General features: G+C 48.6%; 1 protein-coding gene across 1 annotated transcript in view; it reads left to right on the top strand.

Annotated features, from left to right (window-relative positions):
* The window catches only part of BTBD9 (BTB domain containing 9), a 500,126-nt gene that overhangs the window by 472,278 nt on the left and 13,040 nt on the right, over positions 1-14,808 (top strand). The window contains exon 10 of the mRNA XM_033217041.1: positions 4,063-4,141. Coding sequence (XP_033072932.1) covers positions 4,063-4,141 — 79 coding nt within the window. The remainder of the gene's footprint in view (positions 1-4,062; positions 4,142-14,808) is intronic.

Below are 14,808 nucleotides of genomic sequence, written 5' to 3'. Positions count from 1 at the left end.
TTTGGAACACCACCAGTTTATAAGTTGGGACCACTGTACTGTTTGCATTGTTCTCTAATGAGTTTGTGGAAGGAGAGCTAATCTCCCTGGTGAGATTACACACTTCTTAAGGAAGGGGCACTACATCTTACACATGTCCTCCATAACACCCAGCAGGTGCCAAGTGTAAGGATGTATTCAAAACATACTTGTTTAATTCGTCCAAAGCCCAGCTTCTTGTCTGCCTCCAAGACATGGGTGCTGATGGGAGTCGCCTTGGGTGCTCCAGGAACCTCTGTGGTAATCATTGAATCATATGCTGTCAAGCTTGACAACTCACAGATGAGGCCCAGAAACACAGTGTATCTTGTCCAGACTCATTGGCTGAATGTAATTATAGTAGTAGTAACACTATCAACTATTTTTTTTTTAGTGTTTAATGTATGCCAGTACTTTTCTAGATGTTTTACATTTGTTAATGTACTTCATCTTTATCCAAAAAATTTAGGTAGTTATTCCTATTATTCCCATGTTACAGATGAAAAGACTGCAGCCTGGAGGGGTTAAGCAACTTGCTTAAGGTCCTAGAGCTGTTAAAAGCACAAAATAAAGATTCAAACACTGGCAGCCAGGGTCCAGGACCCATGCTCTCCACCCCTGTGCCACATTGCCCCGAGTCCTGAGAGACCAGGAGGAAAGGCTACTGTCTTGACTGTCGCCCGTGGTCCTCTCCACCGAAATACTTGGCATAATAATGCAGTGCTGGCATTCTCACTGGCTCCATGCCATGTGATCTGTATTATTAAGTCCTCGGACAATAGGCAAGATAGGTACACTGTGTACTGCTTACATGTATTATACATTCTACCAAGTTCAAACAGTGCAGAACAGCACCAAAGTAAACTAAATGGCTCTTGAAATTCTTCCATCCAAAGCTAAAATCTGGACCAACATTTTCACAAGTATTCTTACAGACACCTATGTTTTAATACATGTGTGTATAGTTCTGCACATGTGTGCATGGTGAAGAATAAACAAAAAATAAAGAATTTAAAAAGTAAATAAGTTTAAAATTTTTATTAAATAAAAAATAATTAAAATTTAAAAATAATACCTATGTGTATAGAGACATATTTACAATTGGACATAATTGGGACCTCATTCTACATGTGTTTCTGCAAGCAGGTGACCGGTGTTATTTCTGTTAGCATTGCTTAAATGAGGAAAGTACACTCCGGGGAGGGTAACAGTTCATCCGGTCAGAGCCAGTTTGGGGTTGGGACTTCAATCCTGTGTGGGTGTTTTGTTTTTATTAAGCTTTTTTGTTTTTATTAAGACCACATTTATTTTTTGACATTCATTGCTCCTGTTCAAACACCTTCCTCTAAGCGCCCAGCCCTGGCTCTGAACTGGGCAGGCTGCCATGCCTGTAGTGGTCTGTTGTCTTTCCTGCAAGTTTTGCCTACTAGAGAAGAGATTCTGAGTGCCTGGTGAGTTGGAATATTTATGCAGCTATCAATAAAGCCCAATAAACATGGCAGTCAAGTTTTTGCATTGACTAAACAATGCTGGTGTTTTTTGGCTCTGTGAAATCTCAGCCGAGGCAGCTCCTTTGAGGTTTCACAGTGATTGCAAATGTGGCACAGTCGTGGTGGTGACCACTCCGGTGCCACCTTGTCATTTCCCCTTCAAGCAACCATGACAAGTTATTCTGAAGAAGTTCCGGGGAAATGGAATCTGATGGGGAGAGAGAGATGCTCATTTCCTCGTTCTAACCAACTTCCCTTACTACTGATACTTTGGTCTTGGAATTGGTATCCGGCTCTGCTGAAAATGAAATCATATATTCAACTCTCAGGCTGAAGTCCAGTGTGATTAGATTTTAATGCAGTGTGATGGAGGATTGGTATTAAATTGAGACCTTCTGATCTCCTCAAATGTTCCCTCCCGCTCAGGCTGCTGCCCTGCCAGCCCTGCCTCCCCTGCCTCCCCAGGCAGAAACAAGGGCAGTGGGGCCAGAGCCCAGAGCTCTAAACCCGCTGCAGAAGCCTGGCATAGGGAAAGGGGAGTGGAGGCAAGAGGAGCAGCAAGGGAAAGAGGGGAGGGAGACCCAGGTTCAGGCCGGCTCTGCCCAGGATGGCTGCCAGCGAGACCTCACTGTCTGGGTTCCTTGAACCTCCTCTGCATCATGGAGGGAGGAGTACGTGGGACCACATGGCCATGATTCTGGGCCTGCCTTCACTCTCAGAGCTACACACGTGTTGTTGAGGACCAAGAGCTTCCAACTGTCCAGAATCACTTGGATATTTGACAGGCATCGAGCTAGAAGGCTGAGAAGAACAAAATCTTTGCTCAGTTTCTTCCACTCCTGCCACCTCCCCATGCCAGTCCTTTTTGTGAAACTGTGACTGGAACCTAATAGCTGTCACCAGCTACCGTCACTCATCCTATTTCTGTTTCTCTTCCCTAGAGGCATGGCCTGAGAAGCAGCCAGTGGGCCAGCTTTAGTGTGCTCTTCAGCTTCCTTTAGGGACAGGGATGGGACTCTGATGTCCCAGTGTGAACCTTGGCCAGGGGCCGTTCCCTTCACTTCTCCCCCCCTGCTGGAGGAAGGACATGAGTGTGTGGTCAGTTCCACTGCTTGGCTCGCAAGAGAGAGCTAGGCCTGTGGAAACCCCACAGGGTCTTGCAGGACCCCTGCCGGCCCACGGGCTGCATCCCATCTAGCAGACCCTCCAAGAGAGCTAGGGGTCTGGGAGGACAGCAGTTGCTCACCAAGAAAATAGGGCACCAGCACAAGCCCTGGGCATGGTCAGATGGCGTCACCTTCATGTATGAATAATAGCATTTTTACGGAGAGAGTGATTTTTCTAACTCTGTTTCCAGAACACTGGTTTCAGGGGCACAGACTTTGCACACAAGATGGTAATGACTTTTCAATGACCTTAAGGGGAGAGGTGTCCAGGCAGCAGTGAATCAGTCTCAGTGGGAGGTTCATAGTGAGAGGGAAGATGGAACACCTGAAACCAAAGGGGGAAAGCAAACTGCAAATACATAGATATTTTCTTTGCTAACATTACTTGGTAATTAGACAATTACAGGAAACAGCTTCCCAGCAGCTGGCATTTCCACTGTGAGAGCGGAGGAGGGATGGCAACAACTGTGAACTCCTCACATTTATTACAGAAAATATGATTGGAGTTTACAGTCGTGGGTGCCGTGCACTCCTCCGGTGCATTCTGATGAGCTGCTGAGCATTCAGCCAAGAGCAGAACTCCTCCTCTCAGGTCCGCTCAGGACCTGCTCTGCTGAGTCTTCAATGAGCTGGCCTGGCCCGTGCCGATCAATGAGGAACTGCCTTTAAAATATCGGGGATGCTTTGGAAACCACCCAGACGGAGCCAGGCCAGTCTTGAGAATAGATGGTGTCGGGGACAGCATTTTGGAAGCAGGAAAGGAGGGGGTAGATGCCTGTGGAGAACTTGCCAAAACCCCCATGTGCCATCAGTCACATGGTGGGGTCAGAGGGTAGTGCAGGACCCCCGCTGCCCCAACCCAAGTGCTGGAACTCCGCAGCCCTCCCACATCCCTGCCCTCTTCAAAACTCTCCTCCTCCCAGAAGCCTCCCGTGCTGAGTAACTGCTCCCCCTCAGATGCGTGTCTGACGAATGACTGGGGTCATTCTGCCAACAGCCCTGAGGCGGGCTCCATCATGGCCCCATTTTATAGATGGGGAAATGTATGAACTCCTGCCACCATGATTACATCTCTTTGTCCACACTCTTGTCGTAATGAGCCTGGTCTGCACTTTGTGCTTGTTTATGGAGGGCTTTGTAAGAACCCTAAGTGACATTCACAGATGGGGAGGAGTGCCTTCTGTGATGGGGTTGTAAGCTCCTGAATAGGGACACTGTGTATGTCCTGCCCCTCTCAGCCATACATTAGGTGCAGCCCTGCCGCCAGCCCCTCCTACAGTGCAAGTCTCCGAGGACAGGAAGCCCTCCCTCAGTGGACATGACTCCGTCAGCCACACTGTCAGTTAACTGCACTGTCTAACCAGGCAAATGGTTGTTTCCTCTCCCAGGTCCTGGCAGTCAGTGAGTTTTGAAAGACAGCCTGCCTCCTTCATCCGTATCGTTGGGACACACAACACAGCAAATGAGGTAAGGGTCTCTTTTCATGAGAGGTGCCGCGAGATTTCCTGATGTACAGGTCAATGCTACCTCCTGAGTTAAGTGGAATTGTTTGTTCTGTCTGCTAATGGCCTGTTGTTCAGACAGCTTGGTAAGGAGAAAGTCCTGCAATTGCACAGTGGGGATATCATTATCATTTTTTGATATCTCTTCACTGGCAAATGAAAGCCAGCTCCTATTGCTTTGCTAATTCCTACAGCTCTCTGTGGAATCGGCCAACCACAGATGCCTTGAGAGGTCAAACACCCCATCCCTTGTCTCTGAGTCCTCAGCCCTCCCAAATGACAGCAATTGTATGAGGTTCCTTGCCCCATCTGAGCATGGTGTCTAGCAGGCAGCCGTACTGCTGACCTGTCACTCCCTTGCTGTTTCGTCGTCACACTGTGTCAAGCGTGTACCTCCAAAGAACCCTGGTTTAAGAGAGGCAGCATAGGGAATGATGGGTTGAAATGCAAGAGGTACATGAGAAACCTAAAAGTAGTAACATTTCTGCAATTCTACCTTTCCATGATCTTGCTCAGATTTATGCAGGATTGGCTCTATGGTGTGCCACCACGACAGTCTCATGGGACCCAGTGCATGAGGTTTAATGCTCTGTGGCACCATCTTGAAATGCTTAGGGTCTTTTAACCTTTGAATTGTGTTTTATAAATGAAGCTCCACAGCACAATGGAACACACACCAGGACCCTGGAGCTTCAGCCCACACGCAGTCCCACCTCCTGCCCCTTCCCACCTTCCTGCCATGAGCTCTCAGCCAGCCACTCCCTGAGCCAGGATGCCTGGGTTCTGCTTGGCCTGCCCCTCCTCATCTCACGCATGATCACTGCCCTCTCCACCCCTAGCAGGGGCCCTGGCACAGGGATGGACGGGGCCAGAGTCTGGTGTGAGTCCTGAGCTCAAGTCACAGAATAGGGCCCTGGGTGCCCATGAGGGGCTTCACTGGCTGGGGGTGGTGGGGGGCCAGTCCCTGTGCCTGAGGTAGCACATCATTAAGTAGCAAATAATAACTAGCGTGACAGCTTGAGAGAGAGAGACCCTAGATGAAAGCAGAAAGGTTTCTTTCTGCTTTTTGAACACAGGGCTCCTCATTTCCATCTAGCAAATAGGCCCTGTGCTCAGGATTCATGCATTGTCTTTATGGAATTAAAATGTCCCCAGAACACATCAAGGTGTTTCTGGTACTTCAAAAAGCATTTATACATGTGAAAATATTGTGATTTTTTTTTTTTTTTTTTTTTTGTTGAGACGGAGTCTCGCTCTGTCGCCCAGGCTGGAGTGCAGTGGCCGGATCTCAGCTCACTGCAAGCTCCGCCTCCCAGGTTTACGCCATTCTCCTGCCTCAGCCTCCCGAGTAGCTGGGACTACAGGTGCCTGCCACCTCGCCCGGCTAGTTTTTTGTATTTTTTTAGTAGAGACAGGGTTTCACCATGTTAGCCAGGATGGTCTCGATCTCCTGACCTCGTGATCCGCCCGCCTCGGCCTCCCAAAGTGCTGGGATTACAGGCTTGAGCCACCGCGCCCGGCATATTGTGTTAATTTAAATTCATTTTGGCTTTGTATTTATTTAGAATAAAAATGGTCCACATCTACAATGTGTTTCTTGCAGAGAGGAGCTTGTAAACAGAAACCTGGAACTTTTCCTCTTTCCTCTTTATTTCAAAACAAACCTGAAAACTATAAAAGTAAACCAACTGATGTTTTCTAAAGAAAAATTTGAGAATTATAAACACCAGGTCATAAACAATTGAAATTTTTACATAGTAACATATTGAAATCGAATGAACTGTTTCATTTGCAGTTCTTGCTTTTTATACAGTGCATCCCCCCCAAAATTTTAGACTGTCTTTTTTCTTTAATTCCTAAATGGAACTCTGAAATTTTGTATTACAACAGAAGGAATTCTCAAGTCAGAAAAGGCTAAGAAGCAGCAAGGCGAGTCTGCTCAGAGCCTTCTTCTAGGGCTGCCCTCGGTCCCAAACCTGTTTCCTCAGTGACCAAGGAAGAAGAAAAGCATCTTGGACATTTTTTTCCGAAGCTATTCTAGATGAAGAATGATTTCCCATTACAGAGCTCTGAAGGTGGAGTGTAAGACCTCTCTTTCATGACGAGTTTCCCAAAAATGTCTGTGCAAGGGGCCCCAAGCACTTTGGTGGAGATTGGACCAGCCATTTTAAATGGGTTGGACAGTAGGTCACTAGTTAACTTGTAATCCATCCCATTTGGCTCGTGAATAACTTGCTCAGTTGTCTTTTTGAATCAGTTATTGATCGGGGGAAAAAAGCCTCAAAGTAGTGTTGCCAACTGAGAAACTTTTTTTTTTTAAGACGGAATCTCACTCTGTCACCCAGGCTGGAGTACAGTGGCGCAGTCTCCGCTCACTGCAGCCTCTGCCCCTGCATTCAAGTGATTCCCCTGCCTCAGCCTCCCAAGTAGCTGGGATTACAGGTGCCCACCACCACACCCATCCAATTTTTGTATTTTTTTTTTTTGGTAGAGACAGGTTTTACCATGTTGGCCAGGCTGGTCTCAAACTCCTGACCTCAGGTGATCCACCCGCTTCAGCCTCCCAAAGTGTTAGGATTACAGGCGTGAACCAGCCACCATGCTGGGCCAGGAAACATCTTAAGTCATAAAATACATAATGAACAGGATCTCATTCTCAGAGCACACAAAAAGGCACAATAAGCCAGGTGCGTTGGCTCACACCTGTAATCCCAGCACTTTGGGAGGCTGAGGCCACAGGTTCGCTTGAGCCCAGGAGTTCAAGACCAACTTGGGAAACATAGTGAGACCTTGTCTCTACTTTAAAAAAAAAAAAAAAAAAAAAAAAGCCAGGCGTGGTGGCTCACGCCTATAATCCCAGCACTTTTGAAGGCCAAGGCAGGTGGATCACTTGAGGTCAGAAGTTTGAGACCAGCCCGGCTAACATGGTAAACCCCATCTCTGCTAAAAATACAAAAATTAGCCGGACATGGTGGGACGTGCCTGTAATCCCAGCTACATGGGAGGCTGAGGCAAGAGGATCGCTTGAACCCAGGAGGCCGAGGTTGCAGTGAGCCAAGATCGTGCCACTGTACTCCAGACTTGGCAACAGAACGAGGCTCCATCTCAAAAAAAAAAGAAAAAGCAAGAAAAAAAGAAAACCAATTAGCAGGCACAGTGGTGTGCACCTACATGTAGTCCCAGTTACCCAGGAAGCTGAGGCAGGAGGATGGCTTGAGCTCAGGAGTTCAAGGCTGCAGTGAGCTATGGTTATACCACTGCATTCCAGCCATGGGCAACAGAGTGAGACCCTGACTCAAAAAACAAAAAATGTACAATAAAGGTGAACTTTCCTGGGCATCAAGAATATAGCAAACCTCAGAGAATGTTCTTTACTGCAGCATACTGGGTTCTGGGACATTATTTGAAAAAAGTCATAGCAGAGAACAGTGGAAATGTGTGTAAGCCAGTATGGCAAAGTTCAGAGGCGTGAGGGACAGGGGTCACATCAGGGAAGGAGGATGACTTGGACTGGTCAGGCAGGATTCCTGGGAGAGACGGCTCTAGAGGACATGACCGCATGGACAGGAGCACTGCATGGAGCTGGAGAAGGCTGCAGCATAGGACAGGAGGCTGGAGATGAGTGTGCGGCACCACCCTGATTCACAGTCCCATGGGAGCCAGAACTGTGCCATCAGAAACAGGGGTCGGGCACCTCCCTCACTATGGAGCGTGGCCTGGAGGGCAGAGGATGCAGGGTTTCCTCCGTCTGTCCCTACTTACTTGCTAAGTGACATCAGCAGCTGTCTCAGCTGGCTATTCCACTGGCTAAAGTAACACATTGATTTCTCACAGTCCCGGAGGCTGGGAGTCTGAGGTGAGGGTGCCAGCAGGCTCTGGTTCTTGGTGAGGGCCGTCTTCTGGGTTCTGTCCTCACACGGCCTTCTTTGGTGTGTGCACTTCCGCGAGAGAGAGTGAGAGAGGGCGCAGGAATAAGCGCTCAGTCTCTTCCTATGACCCCAATCCCATCATGGGGGCTCCACCCTCATGACCTCTGCTGAACCTGATCACTTCCCAAAGGCCCCACTTCTATCCCATTCCATTAGGGGTTAGGACTTCCACAGAGGAATTTGGGAGGGACACGAGCATCAGTCCATAACAGTGGCCTTCGTTTTAGTCAGAGCCAGAGAAACACTGTGTCCCTCTAGCTACTCAGTGTTTGTGAACCCAGAGACTTTGTGCTAGCTTCAAAAACTATCGATGGAGTTGGTCTATGGCATGGAAAGGTCTGTCTGTGTACGTACGATACAGGGAAATCTGGGTGAAGAAACACTTTGCCGAATGGCGCAGGTAGGCCTGTCTTCTGCAGGTGCTTCCCCATCGAGAGAGGGGCAGGCAGAGCAGGGACTGGTAGGGAAGCGCAGCATGGAGGCTCCTGTGAAGAGCATTCAAGAGAAGACGGTGGCTGGGCAGTTTGGCAAAAGGCGGGAAGTGGCCTGGACAGTGCGTAAGTAGCAGCTAGCAGAGCGGCCAGCTGTTTAGAGAGACCTGAAGTCGTTCTTGGAGGCAGGAGCCCAGTGAGTTGATAGCTCTGCACAGTGACCATGGAAACTGCCCCGAACTCCAAACACCCCGGTGGCTGCTGGAATAGGAGAAGGCAGACAGCAGGCAGTGCGTGGAAGCAGGCCCCCCGGGCTGGCCTGTCTGAGCTAAGGCGGACTGGGATTTGTTGCCCGCTGTAGGTGTATATCTGTCTTGCTCCAGTCGGCCAGGCCTTCCTGCATCCAAACGCTCAGCCTCCGCCTGCTGCATGCTAATTTTTCCCACTTCCCTCCGATCCGTCCAGCTCTCAGGCGACGGTGGCCTCGGTAGTCTGTGAGTTTAGATTTCTTGATCACCTGCTCTGGCACGCTTCTGATTTTCTGCGGCATTCCATCCCTCTCCTCTGGGAAGTGCACGTCTGCTACTGGCATCTGTCTCTCATCTTCCTTTGTGAGCACTGCAGCAATGAATTCATTTAATTTTTTAGCTACGTTTACAACTTCTGTCAATCAATTCCCCCAATGCTTACCTCTTAAAGACTCCAGCACTTCCTTCTGTGACCCCTGTTCCTTGTGTACTCAGCATCATCCTTATCATTTATCTTAACTCCTCGGAGCACTCCACTTTCACTCCCCCAGTGTGTGCTTCTGTCGTCCTCTGCTGCCTGCTCGCCTGGCTCTGGAAGCTCCCCTGTGCTTGGCTCGGTGCTCACGCCTGTCTCTTCTTCACCCTCGAACGCTCCCCCCACTCTTTTGTCTTCCTCCCATGCTCAGCACTAGATGGCAGACAGATGTCGGTGTGTCTTTCAGCACATCCACCCTCCGCTTCCATTGTTTCCACACACCTGATTCTCCCTACTGCCTGTGGCCAAGGAGGTCCTTCTCCACCATTTCCTCCGTCACTTTATGGTGGTCTCGGTTGCCAGCTTAGCAAGCTCTTGGTCATTCCTGTGTGGTCACCCACCTGCCTTCAATGCTAACCAACTCCGAGCCACTGGGGAGACAGACGCTGCTCCTCTTCTAAGTCTCCTGTGTCTAAAATAAACTGGACCTTGTCAACAACATTACAAACATCGAGGGAATCTTTAGTTTCAGCCCCAAAAACTGTGCTCAGAACCGCACTGGTTCTGATGTGCGGGGTCTCCAGCAACTCTTCCATTTCATGTTATTAATTATCTGAGCAAATAACAAAGGCACATACCTACATCCTTAAAGAAACCCAGCTGGGAGTAAATGAGATCAAGTCTATGCACCTATGAAAATCAGTCAGTGGTGTTCAAGAAATAGAAGTTATGCCTGTTTCTTTTTATGGCTTTTATGAAAACGTGGGTTTCAGAGTTCTAGAGTGATTTTTTCTCAGTATGCAGGGAGCTCAGGGGCCCACAAGCAGTCTCGAGGGTTAAAAAGGACTGTAGGAAAAGGAAACTCTCTGCAAGGTATTCGGAAAGACAGGGCTTCTGCTCACCAGAACCTACATGAAAGCTTTTACCAAGTCAATAACAGAAACTGAGGATGGTATTGACAGGCTTTAGGCAGCTCTCAGGTTCCATTTTACCTACTGAATTTATATAGTGAGGAGGGGCTGTGTTAGATTCATCTTTGTATCCCTGGCACCTAGCATGGTGCCTGTGTAAGCATAGAGGACCTGTTAGCTGAATGAATGGGTGAGTGATCTGATCTCTACACCCATCTCTCCCTCTCTCAGTCAATCAAAGAAAGCAATAAAGGAAAAGATGTAATAAACCAACTTTTCATTATCGAGAGGCCGTGGCATTCCAAGACAGAGTTTTTGTAGTCATATGGAGGATTTTCTTAAACCAGAAACATTTGTAAATGGAAAAGTATGCGCACCAGATATCTCAGCATCTCCTAGCTTAGGACCCTTATAATAATAATCATTATTATTAATTACAATAATAGTAGCTAGTATTTGCTGAGCACTTACTGTATGCCAGGTTCTCTTCCAGCCCTTTATTACATGATTTAATCCTCATATATGAAGTAGGTTCCACTCTCACCCTCATTTTAAAGATGAGGAAACTCAATACTAAGTGTTGGCAAAATTGTGGAGAAGTGGGCAGTTCTCCTCCAGTGCTGTGGGCGGATGGACTGACCCTGTCACTCTGGAGAAGAGTTTGGCGTTTTGTCCTAAAGGAGCGTGTGCACACATGCACCCTATGGCTGAGCATTCACTTCCATTCCTATGTGTATTCTCCGACGAAGCTCTTGTACGAGGTTAGGAGGCAACAGTGAGGATGCTTTCACCGCAGCCTTGTTCATCCTGAACCCAACGGGACACCACGCACGTCCATCCACAGAGGATGGATAAGCAAAGGACAGCATCTCATACAACAGGCTGCAGGGACTGTAGGTGGATGAACATAACAGCGTGTTGAAGGACAGAAGCCAGACACCAAAGAATATGTATACTAGGATTACATTCATGGAAACTTCAAGGCAAAGTTTAACTATAACATTCATGCATACACAGGTGATAAAACTGCTAAGAAAAAGAAAGCAAGGGGATGAATCTTATCTGAGCCAGAATTGGGGTTTCCTCAGTGAGGGGGAGGCACCACTGTTTCTTGCCCCACATGGTATTTCTATGGGAAAACTATGCCTTATAACATGCAGTTTTGGCAGTAAAAAGTTTGTTTTTAAGCAAAGAGGCAACTGAGGCTGAAAGACATTAACTAATTTGTATGAGATCACCCCAGTCTTGAGTAGCAGAATCAGAATGTGAATCCAGGCAGTCTGGTGGTAACATCGAGGCCCCTGCATCTCCCACAAAGGCATAATAGATGGCAAGGTGCAAAATGAGCCCAGCTGCACCCTGGCCCAGAGCTCCATGATCAAGCATTGATAAGCAGGTGGCTCTGAGCATGCTGTGTGCACCAGTTTGTGCTAGATCTTGGGGAGAAACTGAGGCAGGACCCTTCCTTAAGGGGATGGCAGCTTCACCACCTGATAGAAATGAATCCCCATAAAAAGCCCCTCAACTCTGGGTGAGGTTTCAAATGGCTGTACCTGATTGATGGTAGAGACATCAGTGAATGAAAACAGCAGCCAGCCCTGAAGGAGGAGGGTGAGTTCTGATCTGTAAAATGGATCTAGTGATCCTGGCCCTTGGAGTTTGGGAGCCATGAATGAGTTTATGTCTTATAAACATAAGGACCCGGGAGGGTGGGAGGTTGCAGACCACTCTGCATGCTCTCCACTCCTTATCCAGGGAGAGTGATCAGCTCACGAGCGTGTCAGAGGAGCATCTGCATGAGCCGACAGCAGGACAGAAAGTCTGCAAGTGGCTGCTTGAGCTGCCCTCCAGGACCACTCAGCTCAGGGCCTAGAGTGAGGCAGAATTTATTTACGGGCTTCGGCCAGGCCAGTGAGTGGCTCTGGGCTCCCATGCCACCGGTTCCCATAGCAACACGGGGCTCTAGTGGAAAAAAACAAAACAAGGAAACAGACTCTTAAAAAAAGAAAAAAAAGAAAGAAATGCTCCTTCCTGGCATGGTGGTAATTATATCCCAGGTCCCCCCAGGTCTGATTCCACTCTCTCTGGCTCCCCGCGGACTTCCCCTGCAGCATCGTCCAGAGGACCATCGTCTCAGCCCAGAAGCACCTCAAAGCAGTCACGTGCTGGCTCCAGGGCCTGAACTCCCAGTGGGCCAGCAGCAGCATGAAGCAGACGTCCCAATGGCAGAGCGCAGAGAGAGCAAATGGAGAGGCAGGCCTCTCCCAACAAAAGCTCCTGGTCTGCAGAGAGCACTGGTTCCAGCCTTCAGACTCCACTTCTGTGCGGGAGAGCACCTGGCCCTCCAGGGGCTTCCTGTCCCAGCACCTGGAAATGGATGGCCACAAAGAAGACCTGCTTGGGAACAGAAATAATGGAAACACACTTAGGTTTCAGATGGCAGCACAGAGGCCCTGCATGATGTATGCCAGGTACTGGGCCAGAGAGGAGGCAGTGCAGGGACAGCCGGGACAGTCAGGCCCAGCGGGTAGCCTGGCACCTGTGAATCTGCATAATAGTCCTAGCAGAAGGCTCTGACCGGGTCCCCACCACACTGCAGTTCTTGGGAGCAGAGACTGTCTTGTGGCATCTGTGTGTCCTCAGCACCCAGCCCAGTGCCTAGCGCACAGTAACCCTCTATAAATCAGACTAGGGGCCAGAGCATTGGTGCAGGATTCCAAGGGGAATGAGCTCTCAGAATCACTTGTGACAGCCTGAAGGCAGATCAAAGAATAACTGAAGATGGCACCAAGGCTGTGACTGCCATGCCCTTGGAGAATGGCAGAGCTCTGATGGTTATGAGACTGTGGAAGCATTCGGTTGCACAAAAATATAGGCTAGGGGAGAGGCAGTGAAAGCTGAGCCATCCAAACAAAAACTTGGATTTAAGGATTATACCTGCAGATAATGATCAAAGCCAGGTGCCTCAGAAGAGCCAGGCTAAGAAGAAAGGGGCTCAGAGGCTCTAGAAGCTGGCTCCACGAAGCAGCACTGGGCAGGCAGGGAGGCGGAGGATGCGCTGAGGAGGGCGAGCAGTGAGTGGAAGGAAGGGAGAGGGCCTCGGCACTGGTGCCAGCTTCACCCCCAGCCAGCTGTGTGGCCTCAGTGTCATTTCACCTCCTGCCTCTCAGGACACTTGCCTTTGAAATAAGGAGAGTAAACTAGATCTTAAAGCTTCCTTCTCAGTAAGACAGGAAAAAAAGGCAGAAAAATATTTAGTTTGTTTCATAATTATAAAAGAAGACCTTTTGTGGGCTTCTTTATATTTAAATGTTTGTTATAAAAGATTTTATCGGAAGAAAAGAGAGGAAAAGCAGGACAACATTGAGCACATGTGGTTGTTTCAGACACTGCACAATCCTTAGACCTGTCATATTGGAGCAGCAATAATTCTCCATCCTCGATTGGCCTGGGAGAAAGTGCCCCCAGACTTGGGCAGACGAGTACCCAGGAGCCTCCCAGCAGTGAGACGCATGGAAACAGCAGCTTGTGAGGGCCCCCTCAGATGTGTCCCATTGCTGTGCCAGCAGTGAGGGGTGATGCTGGAAGCCTCCACGCAGCTGGAGCCCTTTGAGACAGAAGGTACATGAGGAGCCTGGTCACACTAAGTGAAGAACCGCCCAGGCAGCTGGGGACGCATAGGCCAGCCCTGTGGGGAGATCAGGGCCATGGCCAGGCTCTCTTGGTGCCTGTCCAGTGTGGGAAGGGGGCCCTGGTGAGGCCAAATCTACCAGGTGGGGAGATTCAGGCATCCCAGAAGCCTGCAAACAAGAACACTTCCCTTTTTTTGTTTCTTAGTTTTTAAAAAAAAATAACTGAAAGATACCTCTACCACTCTATGGCGGAATCCATTAAGACAAGAGTAACTCTCTCCCTCGAACTCTGGAGTATACACACATCAAAAACAGGGCAGGAATTCCAGGGCTGCCTAGAGTTATATGGATTGGAAAGGCTCTTCCTCCAGAACCTTCCAAGGATCAGCGTTCCAGTTATCTGTAGGTATCCTGGCCTATGTGAATATGAGAAAAGGATATTGTAAAGTTTTTTTAAAAAGTTGTTGCCATATGTAAGCACTGTCACCCAGAAACTTACTTCCATACCTAGTAGGGATAAGTACGTGTGCAAAAATATTTGGGTATCCTATCACCCTAAGCAATACTGAAAATTTGTTGCTCACAATTTGGAAATGTCTCCCTATGATGTAATTCCTGGTTTTGTTTTTTGTTGTGTGTGTGTGTGTGTGTTTGTTTGTTTTTGAGACAGAGTCTCACTGTGTCTCCAGGCTGGAGTGCAGTGGCATGATCTTGGCTCACTACAACCTCCACCTCCCAGGTTCAAGCAATTCTCTTGCCTTAGCCTCCCAAGCAGCCAGGATTACAGGCGTGTGCCACCACACCTGGTTAATTTTTATATTTTTAGTAGAGACGGGGTATTGACATGTTGGCCAGGTTGGTCTCGAACTCTTGACCTCAAGTGATCCACCTCCCTCAGCCTCCCAAAGTGCTATGATTACAGGTGTGAGCCACCGCGCCTGGCCCCTATGAAATGACTCCTTAACTGAAAACAATGTGTTGGGCTGTTCGGATGCACATAAAAAAC

This window comes from Trachypithecus francoisi, unplaced genomic scaffold (assembly GCF_009764315.1).
Source record: "Trachypithecus francoisi isolate TF-2019V2 unplaced genomic scaffold, Tfra_2.0 Lachesis_group10, whole genome shotgun sequence".
Taxonomy (NCBI): domain Eukaryota; kingdom Metazoa; phylum Chordata; class Mammalia; order Primates; family Cercopithecidae; genus Trachypithecus; species Trachypithecus francoisi.
Note: the sequence above shows the minus strand (reverse complement) of the source record. Positions and strands in the feature narration are given on the sequence as shown.